Source organism: Nesoenas mayeri (genome assembly GCF_963082525.1).
Source record: "Nesoenas mayeri genome assembly, chromosome: 2".
In the NCBI taxonomy this organism is placed as follows: Eukaryota; Metazoa; Chordata; class Aves; order Columbiformes; family Columbidae; genus Nesoenas; species Nesoenas mayeri.
The window spans coordinates 127,727,139-127,749,314 of NC_137543.1; the positions used below are offsets into that span (position 1 = coordinate 127,727,139).

At 40.4% G+C, this 22,176-nt stretch overlaps 1 protein-coding gene across 2 annotated transcripts in view; it reads right to left on the reverse strand.

Annotated features, from left to right (window-relative positions):
* CREB5 (cAMP responsive element binding protein 5) overlaps nucleotides 1–22,176 on the reverse strand; it is a gene marked incomplete at both ends in the record, with an annotated part of 253,641 nt that overhangs the window by 83,742 nt on the left and 147,723 nt on the right. The window contains one exon of one of the 2 annotated variants that reach the window (XM_080339003.1): nucleotides 13,139–13,185. The exons of the other annotated variant lie outside the window; for it this stretch is intronic. Coding sequence (XP_080195129.1) covers nucleotides 13,139–13,185 — 47 coding nt within the window. Of the gene's footprint in view, nucleotides 1–13,138; nucleotides 13,186–22,176 lie in introns of those variants that run through there. 2 annotated transcript variants of the gene reach the window in all.

Below are 22,176 nucleotides of genomic sequence, written 5' to 3' on the forward strand. Positions count from 1 at the left end.
TTTGGATGTTCCTTATTCCAACCCCGAGACCCTTCTTTCAAGGGTCAGAAATCTTTGTGAACCTTGCCCTTGCAAATGAGTAAGGCAGCATAACTATGATCTGGGTCAAGGACAATCGGTGGCCCTAATTATCTAGGAATATAAATGTAAGAGAAGGGAAAGTTGTGCAACTTGAAGGCAACTACTTGCGCCGGATTGGGAGTGGAACTTACTGGAAGGCAGTGAAATTTTACTGACTTGAGCCACCCAGGCTCACTGGTATTTTCAAAATTGAGTTCAGTCAGTATTACCAACTGCATGAGATAGAGCACTGAAATAAAGGGCCCCTGTCAATCAGGTTCCTGAGCATTAAGTAAAGCCAGCTTGTGTTGCCGTCTTTCTGAATCAATGCACTGGGTCATGATTTAAGTAATTGAGGTGCTGGGGCTTTTTAAAGCAGCATAAGTTAATAGCTAAGCTTGATGTGATATAAAAAGCACCACAACAGAAAGGAGAACTTAATGTAGTAATGAAAATCACTTACCCTTAATCATCCCTGAGACAGTGTTTTTACAACACTACTTGATTTATTCAGCTAGCAAACATGCCTCTTTTGACTTTTCTAATAACAGGCCACCTCAGCCATGCTTGTTGGGATTTGAGTTTGGGGTTTTTTTAATCATCATTCCAAGTACATTATTTAAATGTCTTTGATGCCTTTTCTTTAAAAGGATTTGCTTAGCAATAAATCATATTTATTTGCAAAAGTGGCCCAAAAAAAATAAATCCCAAACAACCCAAAACATTACTAGGAAAGTTCGGCAAAATAAGAGGTTCAGTCACAGGTGTGTAACCAGTGTTGCACATTTCTAGAGCGCATTATTGCTTAAAGACTCACTGAAGCCCACATTCATTGCTGCTGACAAGCATGCCACTTGGTGTACAAGATTGTATGAAAGGTTGTTTGCTGCGTGATTTACGATGGTGCCCTTACACCACGCAGGAAGGACTATAAACTACCTGTGCTCCGCTGAGCAACTCCACGCTTCCTCTCACACGGAAGGGCCTCAGCTTTTAGAAAAGCTGGACAATTTCTCAAGTGAGTACACTCTTGTGACACTGAGGCTAGCCAGACCACAAACTATTTTATTATGTTGTGCAAAAACCTATGTGCAAAAAGAACCCTCTTTAATTAAGATAGAGCAACCAGCACTGTGGTTGTAATTACCTAGGACTGCTTTACCCACGGGCATAATGAAATAAAATTGGGCTCGCTATATTTTTGTTTTTAAACTAAGTAAACTCAAATTAATTTATTCAACTCAAACCAGACACGTTTCTCTTTAAAAGGAAGGCATATATGGTTGGAGGGGCTGGTGCAGGAGGCAGAGTGACATGCAATGATGACTGTGAACTGCAAACTGCTGGCAAAACATTTGGCTTGCCGTTGGTCCGTGGCCAGTATTTTCCTTTGTTAATGAATCCCACATCTTTTCTAAGTTAAGCATTTTTTTCTTCTCCCCCCTCATTTTATTTGAAACATATTTTACATTTTTTGTTTTTATGACGTCGTGGAACATGATACAGCCCCCTCCTAACCCCGAATATGGGAAAATCAATTAAAATTTTGACATTAGGAGCTATGATATAAACATATGGTTCAACTGCTCAGACTTCTTTTTAAGCAACGTACCAAGGATCAACACAAAGGGAAGTAACTAAACGAGAACCTCACATTGTTGGATAAAAATTATACCAGCTGAAAGTGTATCACAGCCAGAACCTTGCTATTCATGAAACACAACCCCCCCTGCAAATTTGGCAGGTTTTGGCAGATTTTCTCTTAGACTTAGGATTACATATTTTTTACTTGTCTTATTTTCTGAGGAAACTTAAAAAAACTTTAAAAAAAACCAAAACAAAACATCCTGAATGTTGCGTTTAATATTTAATACTTTTTGTCTCACTCAAAGTACCTTCATTTTATGACTTAAAGAATGCAACTTTAAAATGGAGTTTTATGGGCTTCCTCATTAACTTCTGACTCTTCCCTGAACAAAATAGAAGAAAAAACAACTGAGAATTTTCCCATCTGAACAGAAACAAGATTTTCAAACACAAGGAACATTTTGGGCCTCCAGTCATACCTGCCCTACTGACCACTAGTTCTCAGGACTATGTGCAAATGAAACCCCCTATAGCTCCCTTTGATATTTCAAATTATTAAAAAAAACCCAGACAGACAAAACGATAAGTCACTGAAACTCCAGGGAATACAGGCACCAAACAGAAGATTTAACTCTTTAGGTCACCATGCACAAGATTCCCACTGAAGCAAAAATGCTCTTTCCCAGAGGTCTTGCATGATTGGAAATGGTATTACAGGCAGCTTAAAGAGGAGAGTTATTTTTAACCTGTTGCTGGCAGGAAAACCAGTTTTTTCAATCATCTTCTATGGACATCTAGTCTCCAATCCTGCAAGCATCTAGCTACATGAATTTACATGCCCTCCTTTAATATTCTTGAGTTTTACAAACCTTGCAAGATTTCTTCAGCCACTGTAACTCGTAGCTAGTTCTACTGATGGCAGAGATGATGAAACTATAGCACGGTGAATTGCTGGCCCTGCAAACCCACACTGAGTGAAGACAAAGATACACTGGAAAACATTAAGTTGCAAAAGCTTTTTCTGCACCAATCCCTTTACTTTTTTTGCAGCGTGAATGATTCTGTGCTTGCGTTAGAAATGCCGAAAAGCTTTTTCTGGAGGCTCCCAGTATGAATTCAAACTCCAAAGTTGTATGAGGATAGAGACTTCAATTATCTAGATTATGTGTGAATTAAACATAGTCTATCTCAGTGAATTCACTTGCATTATAACGGATGTGATTTACACAGAAAAGTGCAGCCAAACTCAAAAGTTAGAGCTGGACTTTTTTTCCCCCAGTCAAATAAGAAATTTACCAAAAGTAGCACTTCCAGGGTGACCAGAATTATTAAATTCACTAATAAATTACATTGAATAAACCTTATAAGTGAAGAAGAACAGATATTTGGAAAAGTATAGCTTCTTAACATTTCTGAATGTTTCAGTTTGAAATGACATATTAATTTGGAAATTTACCCAGCTCACTTTAAACAGTTAATTTTCTTGTAAAGGTGAATTTTTTTTCCTCTCTTTTTTTTTTTTTGCAAAGCATAATTAAGAAATTAAGTCATATTGAATTAACCTCAATTATTATTTTTAATGTCAGTCACTAAATCAACAAGTTTGTTTTTCACGTAGAACTAGTTACTGTTACAGCTCACCTGCCACAAGCACACCAATGACACAAAAGAAACCTTAAATCTGTCAGTTTTTCTTCATTTCCTCTTCTGTTAAAAACAGCCTAACATTCCAACTCACTCCTCTCTTTTATGTCTTCTCTCCCAGATTTTTTCTAACCAATTTTAACAGCTAGTTAAAAAGCTGAATATCACTATCAACGTATTAATGAAAAACAGAACTAACACCGATATTTTCAAAGCTATCTTACTTAAAGATTGATTAGGTTCATTCATAAATTAATCAGGTAGGAATGCTGTTTTCAGGGCAAAGGGAAAAATAATATGTTCTGCAGGAAAGTATTGCACTTTTTGTTTTGTTTTCCAAGGGGATTAGCTCTTCCAGCCAGGAAGTTTTTACCACGCGTCGAGATTTAGTGATTTGCTCTCTGTCCGACAGTGGTGCAAAATCATCTTTGACATTTACCAAAGCGTCAGGCGCAGCACTTTAAAAGGACAAAGCTTGTCTTGATTACAAGAAAAGAGGATGCAAACAAGGTGAATGCATGGCAATAAAGAACGTGCCAGCGGCATAGTGAGAGCCGGGCTGTGTGCTCTAGGACTGCCCTTCTGGAAACTTCATAAATATGAACAGTATCTTTCTCTAAACCTTTTAGCTCAAGATGAATGTAAGATCGGGTCAGCGTCATTGCACAGGCTTTTGTCAGTGAAAAGTCATGTTCAGTGACTGTTCCTCAGGTTTTATGTTATATTCCATAATAAATTATTAATTTGGTAATAATAAAATAACTGAGCATGCAGAAGGGCAAGGCATGATTTTATATGTGATATTAGTGACAGCATATTGGATAGTCATTAGTTAATGGACAAATACAAACAGAAGATAAGGTATACAGGGAGTTCATTGCAAAAAGGCATTAATGTGCCATTACTTTTACAGTGGGAACAGTTTTGCTAGCTAAGTTCCTGTAAAACATACCTTTTAACTTACAGGGATACTAGCAAATGGATCCCTCACATGGTGATGGACAACGCTTGTCTCCTAGTTTTGCAAAATATGCTGAAATTTACCACAAAGACCCAGAAGTTTGGTTTGTTGTGATTTAATTCCCCTATTTTTGTAAACAGGGAAAAAAAAAAAAAAGAGTGGTACTTTAAACAGCTGACTGGTTTGGAAATACCTGAGAGATGCTTTTCTCATAGCATTTTATAGTTCTGTTGTAGTTGTCAACTATAAGCAGAAAATTCAGATGCTTATTCGAGCAGGGAACAAGAATTCATTTAGCTATCTATAACTGGAAAATATATTAGGCTTCATTTGGGCTAATATTTCAGCCAAAAATGGCTGGTTATCAGTGGTTCTTTGTGTATTTATCAAACATCTCCTAAAACTTAGGTGATCATCACTTACAGCCTGGTGGGAAAGATAGAAAGCATCTTGAAGAACAATTCATTCTCTCCTCAGTAGCAGCAATTCAGAGTCCACAGTTACACCTCTTAACATGAGATGTACGTTCTTTACTTCTCAAAACAAGGTGGGCATAAGCAGGCACAGGACATGCTTTAGATGACATTATATTCTTATCTCACCATTTGCCTTTTTTATTGCTTTTTCCTCATCAATATTCTTCCTGCTTCTGCACTCTGTACAGAAAGCCAGTGCTGCCATCATTGCCCAGTGCAGGACCAGAGAATGATTTCAGTCGGAAGGCACCTCTGAAGGTCACCTTGTCCAACCTCCTGCGTCAAGCAGAGCTAAGTGCAATATCAGAGCAGGCTGCTGGGGGCCTTTTCTAGACAAAACGTGTGAAAATCTCCAGCAACCGAGACTGCACCTCCTCTCTGCAGCCTGCTGCTGTGCCTCACCATGCTCCTCCTGCAAGAAACTTTCTTTCTTTAGGTCCCACGGGAACTTCTCTTCCTGAAACTTGTGACTGTTGTCTTTTGTCTTCATGCTGCAAAATGGGGCAGACCCCGTCTCCTCTCTAACTACCCTGTAAGTAGCTGAAGGCTGCAGTTAGATTCCCTATTAACTGTCTTTTCCCCAAGCTAAACAAATGGAGTTCCTCTGCTCTCCACTTCTCCTGATGCTCGCTCCCTTCAGTCTAGGGATGATGTCTGTCATGGTATCAGTGCTCTGTGCAACTCACCCACCTTCCTCTGCTACAGCGCCATAAGTCTTCACAGGCTTACCCAGGAACATATACACAGTTTTTTGGGTGCCCATTTGCTCAGAGCTATCCAACAATCCAAACAGATTTTACCTTAAAGCGCCCAAGGTTTTGGCTGGGTGCAGAGATTTTTTTATTCTCCCCACAACAGAGATCTTTCTAAGTCTTTTGGGGATTGTTTGGGTGAGCCCAAATATCTGGCCGTGAGCCAATCATTTAATTATTATACCTAATGTTTGTCCTGTTTGATAGTTACTATGCACAGGAGACACATACCCATGCAGATGTGCCGTCGAAATCCAGCAGCCCTGTGTTCAATGCTGCATGGGGAAGCTGCAGACTCATACTCTTCCTACATCCATCTCAATCTGACCTACACTCCAAAAAGCCCTCTTCTTGGAGCATTGCTTCTCTAAAACAAGTCTCCCTGAGATGAAGAACTATCTTTTAAGGAAAAAAAAAAAAAGGAGACATTAGACAGCGTTGCTGCTGGCTGTGCTATTAGCCAAGAACTTGTCTCGCACACCAGGTGAGACTGAAGTATAAAACTCTGGAATGTAACACATGTGATTGCCAGAGTATTGTTGTTTGGTTTATCATTTGCTACTCTTCACACTTTCTGGGCATTTACCCACAGAAACAAATCAGAAGTAACAGAAAAATTTAGAAGAGACACTGGCCATCAAACAGAAAAGAAAATGTACAAAGCTTACTAATCTTTCAGCGTGTGGCAAGTGAGAAACTTATTCTCTTTCAACACATTTTTAAATAAGAACAACAAAAAATTCTTAGCAAAAACAACTACCAATTTGGAATAGAAAGCATTTTCTCTTGAAACAATTCCCAATTTCCCCTGAAACAATTGTTATTTGTCAAAAGCCCAAATTTTAACAATTATTGAACCTTGTTGGAAACTTTTCAATTAAACGCATTTCACTTTTCTAAATAGATCTTCATAAATCTGTGATTTTCCAGCTAACTCTATACTTAGTTGGTTTTTTTGTTTGTTTGTTTTTTCTGTAATATTCATTTATTTTCTCATTATATTTTTATAAATGTTGCTGGTAAGGTTCTGTACTTTTCCTGGTGTATGCTGCAGCTCTTTCACAAAATCTTGTCAAAATACTGTAAAGTAAAATAAATGGCTAAATTAACTAGTAGAAGGAAATTAGCTACATATTGTTTTCTCATTCGACATCTTACAATATCTACTGAATTGCAAGAGCTGCATCACGTTTTGCTCTGAATGGAAAAAGTTCTATACTGCACAAGATTAGCAAGTAAAAAATTCAACAAAACACTTATTGATGCACAACAATGTCCCCATTTAGCTGTTGTTCAAACTTTTGCCCAAGATTTGGTTTTACATTCTGAAAAACCTTGAAATGGGAGGTAGAGCTGAGGGGTGCTAATACAGTTTCAGTTTCAAAAAGAAAGAATCTGTCAATCAAATGTATATACCTACAACAGTGCCTTAAGTCATACAAGTTGGAATCTTATGCGATAAATTCTTTCTGATAGGATTGCTTAGGAACAACAGAAGTTAAATTTGCCTTGCAGCCTCAAATATATTTGAGAGTGTAGGCTGACTGTATACATATACAGATCCATGCATACAGGGAATTCTGTACTAAACTGCACTTTGTGCACCACATCCTTGCTTCGTACAAATGGCCACAGGAGATATTTGTCAACACTGGATTCCAACGGTAAGGCATGTGTTGGTTCGGGAAATCTGTAAACTCAGCCTTTGTTTAATCTTTTTTTTTTTTTTTAATTTCTATGTGAATTTACAAAACAAAACTAAAAAGTATTCAGAGCAATGAGAATTTCTGAAGTCCTGTGAGTGACACTGCGAGAGAAGTACGGCTCACACCCTCGGCTGCAGTGAAAGAAAAGTTCACTTCAATCCAGAAACTGAATGACAACAAAGAACACAGCATTGGAACTTTTATAATGTGATACCCCATGCCCTCAAACTGAGGTCAAGAGAGGACCTGGTCCAGTAATTTTTTTTTCTCTTCTGTTTTTTAAGACTCAGTTTGGAAAAAACTACCTCATGTTAAAACTGACATATAAAATTACTGGTGTTCATGGGCTTTTCCAGTGTGGCAAAACATTCTGCTGGTATTATTTTTGACAGGGCTCGTGATAACTAGCTGACATTTAGAGAGAATGTAATGAAATTTTATTATTGTTTTGCTGCTGCTAATGGACACAGATTTATTGATCTCTAGGAAACAGTGCCTATTTGAACCACATTGGCCCGTATTCTTCATGGTCAAGGAGCAGCAGAGAAGCTGTAGATATCTGTAGTAAAACCCTTTACCTTATTATTTATATGAATACATCTTGTATTCATACTAATAAAGAGCTTTAATGTGTTTGACTTAATATGTTTGACTAATGGCTGCAATTTGCAAAACATCCTGTGATGCTCCTGAATGAAGGACATTTTGTTAAAATAAAGATCACCACACAAATACAGGTTGTGCTGATCTGAGAGATTGCAACTCTCACTCTCGACTAGTGAGTTTACTGAGACAATATCTGGTTTTATTATAACGTGCAGAAATCCTTTAGTAAATTTTCAGTTAGATGTTCTCAGTACAGTTATTCATTTTAACATAAGAAGCTGATGCTACAAGGAAACATCAGGACATAAAATAAAGAATGGAAGTGGGGATGGAATAAACAGTGTTCTGCTCAGTAAATGATACTTTCCTGGCTCTGTCAGGATCCAAAAGCCCTAAAAAGCAAAATGTGTGTCACTGGGGCTGAAAAATAATTCATATTATTTGACAATCGAGGCCTTAAAAATGTGTTTGGAGGAAGCGGGGAGGGAAGATGGCAAGCACCACAACACAGAAATTCCATGCCACGTTTAAAAACAAACACAAGCACCCACGTAGAGAGGAAATTGCCCGTTAATAAGGATCCAAGGCTCATCAGCCTCCGCAATCACTGTGGCTGAACAAGTAGTTTTTCAGGAGGGCACATCCTGAATTCAGAGATGTTGAAAAATACGTGGGTGCTCAAAGGAATGGAAAGAGGATAGTTTTACAGACTTCAACCAAAGCCTGTCAAAGCAGCACTCCCATTCACTGCAATAAGCGTTGGATCAGGTTCAACATCCAAACGTAGTCCTCCCTCAGTACAATTGGCTGGTCACGTCGGAAACTGTCTGGGCAAGGTACCCCACCCATAAACAGAGCGCTTGGGGAGAGCATGGTAGTAAGCAACAAATAGTTTGTCTCTTTGCCAAGATCAGGGGTTGTGTCTCCTACTCGTTCACCCTCCGAGACAATAAAATGAGGGCTATAGTATGGTAATATCTCTGAGGCAATCTAAGAAGGAATGCCACATGAATGAGGAGCAAGAGGATAAAGGTTCCTTCAATATTGATGTTAAAAGTGGAAGAAATGAGTAAATGTTGGGGTACAGAAAGTCACTAGCAGATAGATTCATTATTTCCTTCAGCTCTTTTCTGTGGGATCATATAAGTAGAAAAAGGAAGAGAAAGGAAATACAACCATGAGTGTGTAAAGAAGAGTTCCACTACGGGAATTGTCACATCAGCTAGGTGGAAGACAGAGACATGCAAGTCCATTTGCAGGAGAAAGAGAGCATAAACACAGTTAAGTGGATATTAATGAACACTAAACAAGGATGGCAAGCCTGCTCTGAACTTACAAATCACATCCGCATTAATACCAAATGAGTTCATTAAGATTAACATTATTATGATGAGTATCAAAGGGATTAAAAGAGATTATGGCAAATAAGGGAGTCAGATAGGAATGAGATGTAATTACCTTCATATCTGGTTTATCTATAGCTGCAGAGAAAGACCCAGCATTCATTTCACACTGGAGGAACCTAACTCATATTTTGATCTGAAGTGTAATTTTCGGCAAAGCTGATCTCAACATTTTGGGCTGAACGTGGCCTGGGCATGTGCAGGATGAACAAAAGAATGGTGGGAAGGCAAAGAGAGAGAGATGGGCAAGTGCAGAGGAGGCCCAGTCCTGCCCCAGCACCCTCAGCCAAGTGCCAGAAACAACTTAGTCTTCATGATCCCCATGTCCAAAACACAACGTGAGGCCAGCGTTGCAACCACCTCTGCCCAACACCTGGCCTACTCTGATTGAAGCACTCGCCGCGCCAACTCTGAAAACTTCATTTGGCTTCACAAATATCAGCCAAGTCTTCAAAAAATGTTTCAGGGAAATAGTCTTACTACAGAGATAGGAAAAGTGAGGAATACAGGGACAGAGGGATCAAATTCAGTGAAATAAAAACAAGCTCCATATTTTACGTCTTGCTTTTGTACTGCAACCTGCAAAGCCAATAATTCTTTTGTGCATGCAGAGACCAACTAAGGAGCACCAAATTATGGCTTAAAATCACAGAGCTTACGGAGCAGGTATCCTGCCAATGCAGACACTCAATGATGAAGGTGGAAATGTTACTTGGGATCTTGGTGGGGAAGATTTACTGGGACTCTTCCAGCCAGGCTCTGCTCTGAGCAGATTGCCTCTCTTCACAGGCCGGCTGCGGACTGTTGGCTCTCCAGCGCAAACATCGCTTCCTAGCTCTGCTGTGTTTGGCGTCTGGTTTGTTTGACAGGTTACATGTGCTTCTGAATATACCTTCTGATGCTCATTTTCAGTGCTGTTAGTTTCTCTTGGCTGCTGTTTAAAAATGAAGTCCCTGAAGATATCATCCTTCAATAAGAAAATCCTCTTGCCAGAAGGTCTGGCTTCAAACATGTTGAGGCTGACTGTCAGAGTTGTTGACCTCTGACCAGGGAGCTGTAAGTCCACAGCCATAACCTGCACATTGAATCCAAGGTAGTGCATGATGGACAGCTAGCGCTGGAATAATTTAAAATGGGAAGCTACTTTCATTTTTTTGTTGTCCAAGATGAATGTGCATTTGAAAAGCACCTGTCAGCTACAACTGGAGATGTCTGCCTTTCATCAGGACAGTTATACCTCATTAATTATATATTTTGTTGCTTCAACAGGAGATATGCATACACACACATACATATGTATGCATATGGAATTTACAACTACAACTTTTCGAAAGAAGCCTTTAAAACTGTTTTTTTCTGTGGTGCTGTGTTGAAATCAGTTAAGTAGCAGAAATAAATTGTAACTTAGAGTTGTAATGCACTTCTGGAAGTGAAGAAGTATTTACATCTTTACACCCTCTATCTAACTTTCACGAATCAGCAGGGTGGAGAAGATGAAGTTTCTTCGTGAAAGTCATGAGAACGAGGCAGGGTCATCAGTCAGTCCAAACTGAAGCACCAAGATGCGCTCCTTTGCTGCCCTCCCAGCCAGGGGACATGCTGAGAGCTTGTACCAGACAAGGGAGACTCCAGTCCCCAGGGGAAACCTGATGCCCAAAGACTTCCAGGCCTTGCTGCATAGCATATTTTATATGTGATTTTATAAGAGAAAGTGCAAGAATGCGTTTCTGTGTAGGCAAAGAGGGAATGTGACAAACTCTGTCATCCTCTGCCCAGTATCTTGACAACATAGCTAACACTATCCTAGAACAACACTGATGGACTTTTCGCACACATTCTCCAGCCAGAAAAGGCAGGAAGGGAAAGAGTGAAGACAAGTCCACCCCAGCACCTGAAGTGGGCAGGCAAAGGGAAGAATCTACTCTGCTTTACTCTGATGGTCTGTGAAGCGGCACTTCCCAACATTTCTAGGAGAAAATATGAGTCAGAAATCCTACGGGAACTCCTGCAGCAGCACAGCTCCCTCTGCAACCCACACATCCTCAACAGAGCGCTGCGCAATCTAACCCATATGGTATAGCTGCACTGCGACGGGGGCCAGAGCCGGGTGCGGCCTTACGATAGACTCTCAAATGATAAAAGTTTGGCACATGAGCAATTGTTTGTGCTTCAGCAGTTGACTGAGGAGCTTGTAAATCAGGGCATTTAGGAAAACCTGTGAGTAAAGTGCAGGGACTTAACAGGTAGACACAAGATGTCTTGCAGAGGGCTACCAGAGGGAAAGGAAGGCAGGAGCTGGTTAGTGGCTTCTTGCCTTGCTCAGATGGAGATGGGGAGGTTTTGCCACCACCACAGAACAACACAATTTGGTATTTTGCTCAATCAAGCCTCAATACAGATTGTAAAAAAAAATAAAATAATCAACAAACCCTCAGGAGTGTGTTTAAGGCTATCATTAGATAGCCAAGCAAATCTCTGATCCACTGCTTATCCAGTGGATGTGAATACAGTGCTTTCCTCCAAGAGAGAAATTCCCTGAAGGGGGCATTTCCGAGAGCAGCATCTTAGGAGCAGACAGCTCTTGACACAGAAACCTGATGCAGAGCTCCTCCAAGTAGAACGGGTATCCTGAGGACACCAATGCACACCTGGTACTTCGCATTCATCCCACATTTAAACACAAGCAGTGTCCGAGCAGGAGTTTAGTCGGTGTTAAACTCTGCATAGCCCACCCTAAGGGTAATGTACTCTCGGTGAACTTGGGGAAGAGGTACCTTTACTCCCTCCCTCCTAGACCTAGAGGCTGTTAGTTACATGGAAAAAAAGGCTTAAAGGTCAGTAGAGGGACAGACAGATTTAATAAGACAAGTACAGTGCTGTCCCGCAGAGGAAACCCACGTGGGCAGATGCCCCAACTCTCAGGTAGTTCTGGAGAGCATAGCCATGACAGGGACAGGACCTGCCGTGCAGTATGGGGACCTCAGTGGTCCCAGCAACAGCAAAAGAGCAGCCCATCAAATAAGCGATGAGCCCGGGGTTAGCTAAGGATCAGAACGCTACTGACAGGTGTTAGGGATGAAATGCTGAGGCTCCTCGGGATGAGCTCTGTAAACTGCCTCCCTTAAATGTTTTATTTTCTACAGCAGATTTCCAACAGTGGGAGCTTTTTCTCACTCTGCCAGGCAGAGGCTGAATCGCTCTCTTCCTACAGTTTCAAATTCTCCAGTTATACTCTAAGAACCACCCCTTTTTTCCTTTGCCTTTCTCTTTTCTTTTTGCTCTCTCCAGGCTTTTCATGAAAGAGACACCAAGTTTCAAGCCGTTTAAAAATATCAAAAAACCCTGGTGGAAAATAATTTACAGCTGTGATAATATCACATTTTTTTAAATACCGTAATATAATTTTTTCTTTTAATAATAAAAGATAAAAAAAGGGGAGTCTGTGAATAATTAGAGAGTGCAGTCTGAAGCCAGTTACAGTCACTGCAATTGATAATAAACTTAAAGACCCTTGACAGCAGGTAAATGCTTTGCAACCCTGACCCCCTTCCTCTCACATTACTTAACAACCCTGCAGTTCCAGCATTACATCACCGTCCAAGCGATTGGTTCCTGCATTTTAACTCTCTCCGTGTCTCCTCCGATTAGTAGCAACACAATGATGGGGAAAAACAAAACAAACAAACAGCAAAAAAACAACAGCACAACAAACTACCAAACTTATCTCAAGTTTGCTGTGCTCCTTGTTTGGGTTTGGTTTGGTCAAAAAAACAGCTTCTGCTGCTGAGAGTTGAGTTTACACGCACCAGAAAACAAACTCTGTTGAAGTGGAAAAGAGAGTGGGAAAGGGGGACTAGGGAGGGGAGGAGGAGAGGACGAGGAAGGCAACGGGGGTAAAAAAGTATATAGAAATCAGAAAAGGAAAAGAAAATTAAAAACAAACCTCATGGACATCACTGAGCCTGAATTCCCTGCTGAGGTGCAGAACATGAGAGCCCTGGAATGAGTGTATGTAGAACTTGAGCCAAAGCTTAACTAGCCCGAGTGAGTCATATCCTTCCCATTTGATTCCCGTCCAAGTGATGATGTAATGCCCTGGCCCTCTCCCTCCCTCACTCCACTCCTCGCTACACTACCTCCCTCCTCCCCTTTTCTCCTTTTTAGCTCAGTGCTGGTGAAGTCACCATTTAAATCTGGCAGAGCTGAAGCAAAAACTTCAATGTAACCAAAACAGCCCCAGGCCAAGTTCCAGACTTACTGAGACTCCGTGGTGCAATTGCCATTGGAAACGAGTAAACAGAGAAAGAAACAGTGCCGCCTCTGAACGGCCTGTGCAGCTGCCTGCCCCAGCACAGGAAAACCCGTGGACGGGGCTGACATGATTGACGGGGGTGCTGATCAGAAGATATTGCACACAAACATGCTCATTCCCGAATGCCCGCGTGGTCCCAGCGTCCGGAAGATCCAGCAGTTGGGAAAGGAGGAGATGGAGCTGGAGACAAGGAGGGCAGCGGAGAAGCTGCGAAGTGGACGCAGCCTGTTTGTGCGGGTCTGGGGAGAACAAATACGCTGCTTTTTACAGCGTATGTGTTTGACTAGGATTTCTCTGCCTTCGCTGCGCAGGGCTGGAACTGAGCCCTCTGTTTTTGTAGGATAACTACAGGGCTGTTTCTTGGTGTGCCTGCAAACATACAGGTGCAAGACACTTTCTTTCTCCGCTATTTAAAAAGTACCAGAAAAGTCCCGAGCCGTAGAGCACTGCAAGCTTATAAACCAACTCACTGTAGTGCTGCTGCTATTGCTAACCCTGCATTTAAAACAGTTCCCTCCTGGTGTTTATCTTCCAAGTCTGATATTCATTATTTTTTTGAGGCTAGATAAACTTTCTATGTGGAACTAATAATAATTTTTCAAAATAGAAGAAGCTTTTAATGTGTACAAGCATAAGCTATTGTGGTGCGAAGCGCTCTGCTGCACCGGATTGCATTTTCTAAGTCCTCCTGACCTACGCTACAGTGACTGTGGCTGAAATACCTCCCGTGTCCTCCCCCACAGACTTTTTTTTCATTGTTCATCATTCACAATTAATTGTAGTCAACACAGTACAAAACAGTTGCTCCACAAAAGAATACAAAGCCTAAGTAGTAGAAATAATAATAATAATAATAATAATAATAATAATAGAAAATGTTTAAGCAGACCTATCATCCCTCAGCAATCCAAAGACTAACAGTTTCAATGTCAAACTGCAGAGACATAAGCATCTGAAACACTGCAGAGGTATTTAAAAGTGACTTCTTTCTTCATAAACCAGGAACTTCTGCACATTTTACAAAGTCACTCTGTGTCGTGGTGTGATATTCAGTTTTCTGACAGTCAATGGATGTATATAGCCCTCAAAATTCAGAAAACAATAGGAAAACATCAAAGCTAATGTGTTTTATTTTCTTCCTTATAATGCTGTGAGTTTATGGAAAAGCAATTTGTATTGCCTAGCAGCATTTTAGAAAAAGAGGGGTTTTTTTGTGGTGGGGAGGATTCATTACTTGATCAAAGCATGGATGCAAGAGAGATTATTGCAAAGTGCCAAAGTCTCCTCCTGAGGATGCTCTTATGGTTATAAATTATCTTTAGAATATATTTCTATGGATCAACACCATTAGCTTCAGTCATGGATCAGTCTTGAATTCAAGTAGTTTCAGCCATAAATTCAAACAATTTTTGTTTAAAGTATATGTGATTTTTTACAGACAGAATGAGGAGAAAAAACAAATGTTTACCCCATTCAAGTAAAAAAAATACAGTTCTCTGCAGCAGGCTGACCTGCTGGATGACATCCTCAATTGATATTGATGCTGCAGCCACTCAGAGTGACACCTTTATCAAGCAAGGCAGCTTTGAATTAGAGGTGATCGGACATAATTATTGCTGGCGCCACTGAAGCCTGTGGCTTGACAGCATCAGATGTGGTTGTTATAAAGTTTGGTCCATTGTGTCAATGGCCTGTATAACTCATTTATGTCTGAATTACCAGCTATTGATTTTTTGTCTTCTGTAATGTAATAAAATAAAAGTTAGATCATTCCTAAAGCTTTCTTTTAATTCCAGCCTTGCTGATAGTTTCATTTTAAGCTCAGCCCACTCCTCCCTCCCTATTTTTAAAAAATGTGACTTCCAACCCTTTTTCTGTGCATATCTAAGAGGTCATTTTCCCTCCCTCCTCCTTTTCATTTGGTCCTCTTACATTTACACTGCTGGATTACATAGCTTGTACTTATCCAGTTATGCCATCGCCATCACTATAAACCTTGTCATGGGCTCAGGACAGATCCCTGGGTCTGAACAGCTTTAAACTGAGGGGGAATGTGGCTACAGCCGAGGCACAGAGGGAAGGAAGGAAGCTGTCACCAAAGAGAGAAACTATTACCCTGAGGAACCCAAGTTACCTGAGGCTGCTTGTGCATCACACACCCATTCCTGCAGCCTTTGTCAGTGAACCAACCTCTTCTCACCCTTCTGAAAGACCCATGCTTCCACCACCCTGCTCTATTCGGAGCAAAATGCAACCAAAAAGATGATGCAGGAGCTGCAGTGCAGTTCACTGTCCTCCCGAGGCTTTAAGCACTTGCCTGGCAGCTGCGCTCTCTCCAAAAGAAAACTTTGTTCACTAGAAACAAGAGCGGACCCATTGTCCATCTATGAGCATCTTCATCAAGATATTACAGGAGTGACTGCGTTTGTATGGCAAATGGCCCTTTCAATTATTATTACCTGCATAGACACAAGTCAGAACAATTAAACTGCCTTGAAAATAGCCTTTGTCTAATACAAGATATTACCAGAAGTTAAAGCATTTTCTTAAATGAACAAGAAAGAACTAAGCAGCCTGAATTGCCGACCATTTTTTAATTATGTGCTTACACTGAAGTCCCAATTTAAGAAGCAAACTGCTTTAAAACAGAACTCCTGCTCGAAAGGAGTTAAAAACTTAGTTGTGCTTGCTGGTGGGAACACAAAAGGTTCTTTCCAGTCAGGTATTTCCAAGGCCTATTGATTTTTTCTTCCCCCTAACAGGAAACACTGTTTTCCCATTTTCCTTCCTGTGACAGACCAGTTAATGATAAAGAGTGTCCTGTGCTCAGAGGAAATTCCACTTGCATGCAAGAGCTCCTTCTTTATCTGTTTACTTGTCTGTTTTTTCTTTCTCCCCCCACTCCGCCCCCATCCTTAAATTTCCATGTTCAGCCGTGCTCAAGAATAGGGCTGTTGTGATGAGAGTTGTGAGATATTTTAATTCTGATGGGAGTCTTCTTCAAAGCAGCGTCCTGGCTAGCACAGTTATGACTCCAGCTTAGCTGTCTAGTTCAGGAATGCTTGCAACACCCTCCCTGCAGCATGTTTCATCCTTGGGGAAAGGGTGGTGGGGCACACCACAGATGTTTGGTGTAACAGAAACTCAACAAAAATCACTGCTCCTGCTGAAAGTTTCCAGTCTGAACAAGCAGAAAGCTCTGAATTTCAAGAGCCCAAATGGATTATCACACTGGGATTATCTCAAAAGCGTATTGTAACAGGGAACTGGGTGTACTACAGTTGAGATTGTGGATGGACAAATCATCAGTTCTACATGCATTTTAGGTGAGTGTATCACATCCAGCCTTTGGGACTGACTTGTGCCTATTTTATCACTGGCCCAAAGCATCAGCTAAGACCCTGTCTGTGGATGAAAGCAGTATAGCCTGATTATTTTTTTCTCCATTGCTTGGCTCTCAAAGAGGCTTGATTAAGAAAATATTCTGTAATAATGGTCCTACACTCAGGAAAGTCTCATTTTATTCTGACATTATTTTTCATTTCTAACCCAAGAGCCTTACAGTCCCTGTGGAATTAAAGAGGCCAGACAATTTCAAGGTTAAATAAGCTTTAATGACTATCACATGTATGGAACCTTAAACCTAGTATTAAAAATTATTTTTTTAAAGTGGCATCTCTTCCTTTTTTAATTTAAAATAACCATCCAGGTGGTTTCCTAAGGATTTCTTTGCAAATTGCTTCCAGTGAACCTTTTCAGTTACAGACCACTGCAAACCCATGTGGTGTTACTCAGTGTTCGGTTCAACTTGGGTGTCCCGTGTTTATATAGTGGACAGAGGGACTGTCTGCAGAAGTGCCTACACATAGAGACTGTGAGGTCTGAGCAGGCTAGCTGTCACTAGCAAGGATACAAGAAAGTTTCAACAGAACTTAAGTAAGGCAGGGTTAAGACTATTTTTTTTCAAATTGTTAATGACTTAGTGGGACACATATTCCCAGGTCACTTGAGTGCTTCAGAAAAAGCCATTCTTCTTTAAGTAGACTCAGATCAGAGTGCTCAGCATTGAGCTGTATCAGAGGTAGAGCAGGCTTTTCTATGAGCTCTCCAAATTCTTATGAAATAGAATATCTGGAAATAACCTTTGTGAGAACTGCCCCAGATTTCTTGTGCATAAGCACTGTAAGAAACTGGATTTGACTAAGTCTAAAAGAATCCTGGAACAAAGTTCTTCCTTTCTCACTCAGATGCCCAAACATACTGCTAAGTTAGAAACACACTACTGAAAATATTTCAGCAAGAAGAACTAGCAAGAGTTTGAATCCAACAGCTCTGGAGACAGGTGCTCTGTGACAATCCATGGAGATGTGCAATGGGCATGATGGCTGAGAGACCTCCCCACGGCATTTTTGCAATACACCTTAACCCAAATCTTTTAGAACAATCTCAAGATAAGAAGCCTTTCCCCAGTGACAGTCCTAAGCAGGTTAATGCCCGTTGGCATAATGGTTTTGGTTTTGTTCTTTTGGTTTTTGTTTGTTTAGTTGGTTTGATTTGGGATTTTTTTGCTGGGGACACACAACCACTGGGAAATGGAATTGCCTACTTATTATACACTTGCCAAATAGCTGCGGGCCAGTGATGAGCGGCTGACCTGGAAGTGAAGAGCTCTGTATCCAATTACATATCACTGAGTCATCCAGTCCGAGCAGCCAGCTATTTTATTACAGCTGTAAACCACAAATACCTAAGACGAATAATGCAGTAATTTATGCAAAATAATAAATAATGCTTTATATTTTGCTAGAACCTTTCACCCTGAAAGATCCCAAAGCACCTTGAAGGCCAGCCATAAAAAGGCATGCAGTGCAATCACCCTTGATGTGGGATATGGCAGCCAGCCAGAAAACAGTGCAGGACTGCAGAGGGGAGATGTTGACTAAGGACAGAAGTAAACTACTGCAATTATTTTTAAAATGCTGTGTAATCTTTAATATTCATACATAATGAACAGGAGGTTCCCTTCCCCCACTGCGATTCTAATTACTCTAATGGAGTATTTAATGGATAATTAGAATATGCTGGTTGATAAATGGAGGCACTGCGATTTTTAGAGTTGCTTGAAGATGCCTTGCCATCCATGTGCCCTAAATATTTTGACCCCAGATCTCAGATGTCTTAATTTTTAGTGTGAAACTCTACGGGCTTTGTCTTGGACCCAGTTTCAGACTTGCATTACATACAGTCACAGCTGAAATCTTATAAGAGGAAAAGGATATAGTTTTGATGTTATTTCCCCTCTGTACTTCTAACAGACAGAAAGGTAGGCTCAAATTGCAAAATCTAGATTAAAAGGGCAAACTCAGATGCTCTAATTAAATATGTGCTGTGAAGCACAGTATGGTAAGCACTGAATAATAGTACAGATTAGGTCTAAACCAAATTTTTGTCTTTCCCTAAAGTGTCTTCTTCATGCATTTTTGTTAGCCCTCATCTTTGTTTTTCAGCATGAGAACAATAATTAATATTCCAATGAAACTTTTAAAAAAAAGAAACAGGGAAAGATCTGGAACTCAGTTCCAACTGGAAAAGGAGAGTGCTGGGACTCAGGTCACCATTATTACAGATTATAGATTTACAGTGTTATCTGATAAAAACATACACAAGATACCTTGTAAAGATACGTCCTCTTTCGCTAGTAATCCAGCTGGTAGTACAATATTTCCTCTATGAAGATAAACAGCTAGACCTGACCACTAGGAAATGTTTGCTGGACCCTTACTGGACAAACTGACTTAAGCTCTGAAGTTCCATGAATTACAGGTAGCCAAATTATTCTGCTGGTCCTGTCCAGTACTCAAGCACAACATTTACACCATTCAATCACTATAAGCACAATGAGAATTCATGATCGAAGTGGTACCATTTTGAACTTGGCTCTGTCCAAAGATCTGAATTTAATTTACATCCAGCATCTTGACACCTAAACTCCAGCCTCTTTTAGTACATATTAGAAATATTCAATGCTTCTTAAAAAACAAAGAAGTCTGCTGCACAGAGACTGAGATTGTGGCCACAATTCCTGCAGTTCCCTGTTTGCAGTGACTTCCCTTGAAACATAACATTATGTAAAGTTTCCAGCATAACAACTCAGCCATAAGAATTAAAACTCTCTCGTTGATAACAAAGTTGTTACATGATTAGACACCTTATTTTAAAAGGGAAAACCTATTGTCTTGGGGGTTTTGGTTTTGTTTTTTGTTTTTAATTGGTAATGGGAGTTAAACAGGAAATCCTAGTTCAGTTTCTTTCATAGTAACTTCTCCAGTCACAGATTCATTATCTGAGAGATCCTTTCTGAAATTAGGTGAGGTCCATCTGTACCCACTTATGTTTTTAGGATTTACATACTATGTTTAGTCCTCCAATGCTTTTCTTCTGGAAACGTGTGGCTATCTATTACATCTAAACATATTAAAACCTAACAGATCTCTCACAGACACTCACACAAATCATTTCAGGACTCTGAAAGGAAAACATCTGCATTTTACTGACATCAGAGTTACACCACCAGTTTAATTGTAATGATAAATGAAAGAGAAATTATTACTAACTTCACTTCCACATTCGGTGGGGCAGGATGCTGCTTTACTTTTAGCATCAGTTTCTATGAAGGAAAACATACAGCTTTTCTACTCTTGCATAAAAGCCAAAAAACCCCTTCAGAATAAAAAAAAAAAAAAAAAAATCTAGCTACAAAACATGCATGTGCACTGAAATACCCAGTAAGTACATATTCACACAAACCATGTCTACTAGATTTACACATGGAGCAGTTGTCTGCTTGGATTCCTTCTAACACTAGCCTGTTCCTGCCACTGTACAAGACCAAATGGTGATGCTTGTCCTTAGTGATTGCAGCCCACGTCAATGAGACGCTTCTGCAAATTCTGTGTTGGAAAAATTGCACTGGCATGCTGGCATCCCTGGTGACTTTTCACATAAGGACAGCAGATTATTTTTCTGTTGAAAAATGAACCACAGTCAGCTCAATTTTAAAAACCCTAACAAGCTAGAATTTTAAGTTGTTTAGATGGAGAAAAAAATTATTATGGAAACAGGATAAACAGATTAAAACAACAGTGACTAACTCATCTGAGAACCTGCAGAGTTCACTTACAGCCCAAGATTCCCCCTAACGTAAGAGGACACTTCTGTGAATATTGCTGAATAGTTTTGATGTAAAAGAAGCAGCACCAAAATCAGTTTCCCCACTTAACTGGGATATGTCCCTCCAGGTTTTAATCTGCAATACCCAAGCCTTTACTGTTTTTCTCCTGTCTCCCCAAAACTTTCCCTTTTTTTTCCTCCTTCCATGTAGCTTGAATTTAATTTCTTAGGATTTAGAAATTTTCTACTGTCTTTGTCTTTCATGTTCAAGCTTTTGTGTGTTAATTATTCTGCATGGAGATGCCAAGCTGAATTCAGCTTGAAACCACTTCAGGGCTTATATATTCTTGTAATTGCTTCATAACTGGAACATATGTCTCACCACCCTGGACGTCAATAGTTGCAACACCATTTTCTCTGGCTTTTACCAATGCAATTTTACCTCTTTCATATCTGGCCAGACTCCTGCTGCAAAGACCTTGTCCCAGCCCTTTGTGTTGAACATGCCAATGTAATCCCTTAATCAGTTCAGTCGTTCCTCCTGAAGATACTTTCTTCCAGTTTCAAGACCCTTGGTAACCCACTTTGCTCCACCTTCCCTAGCATGTTTTCATCAGTATTAAAAGTCAGCTCCAGATCAGGCCACCATGCCAGCCTAATACCTCCCAATGCCTCTGGAAAGCCATCTTCCTGATGCATCGTTCCTTAAGAGTGCTGGTGCCTAGAAAATGAGCAGACCACCACAGAAGCTTGCTGCCATTCCACAACAGCTTAGCCCTATCCATGAGCCCTCCTCCTACATAGCCATTTCTGGATGTTGAGCTTGTGCTTCTTGTGCTTCTTCTAGAAATTTTTATTAGTCCCCCCAGGCACAGCCTTGCATTTTTTAATATTGAATTTCATTCCATTGCCATTACCTCAGTACTCAAAGCTCATCCAGGATTTTTAGGCTGGTTTATTCTTTTCTTTTTGGTATGATATCCAGGTCCTTCTCTGTATTGCCAATGTCTCCAAATCCTGCGTCACCAGCAATACTTGTTATACTTGCATTACCTTCATTAATGAAAATGCTAAACAAAATCAAGACTGTACTGAACATTGTGTAGCTCCACGAGCAGCCTCCTCCAACCTGACACTTATCAACACCACCCAGTACTTTCCCCTCCAGCAAGCCCCATTTTTAAGCATGCTGAATGAAACCTACCTGCCCTGTTTCCTAGAGCAGATTCCCCCACATTAGCTGTAGCTGCTGAGCAGTCTGCAGCTGTCAGCAGCTTTTATCGAATGGGAATTTGTCAGCACGAATAACAGTGCAGGACAAAGTTTACCCTTATTTACCAATTCACTCCCAGCCCTGCCTGAAATTTCTCTTAGCTGACAGTGTGGGATAAGTAACCTTTCGGAAAGTTTTGAAGAGAATAAATGTTTTAATTACGATGGAGATAAGTAGGATTAATACTACTGAAATATTTAAGCAACAATTCAGATGTCTGCTGCCT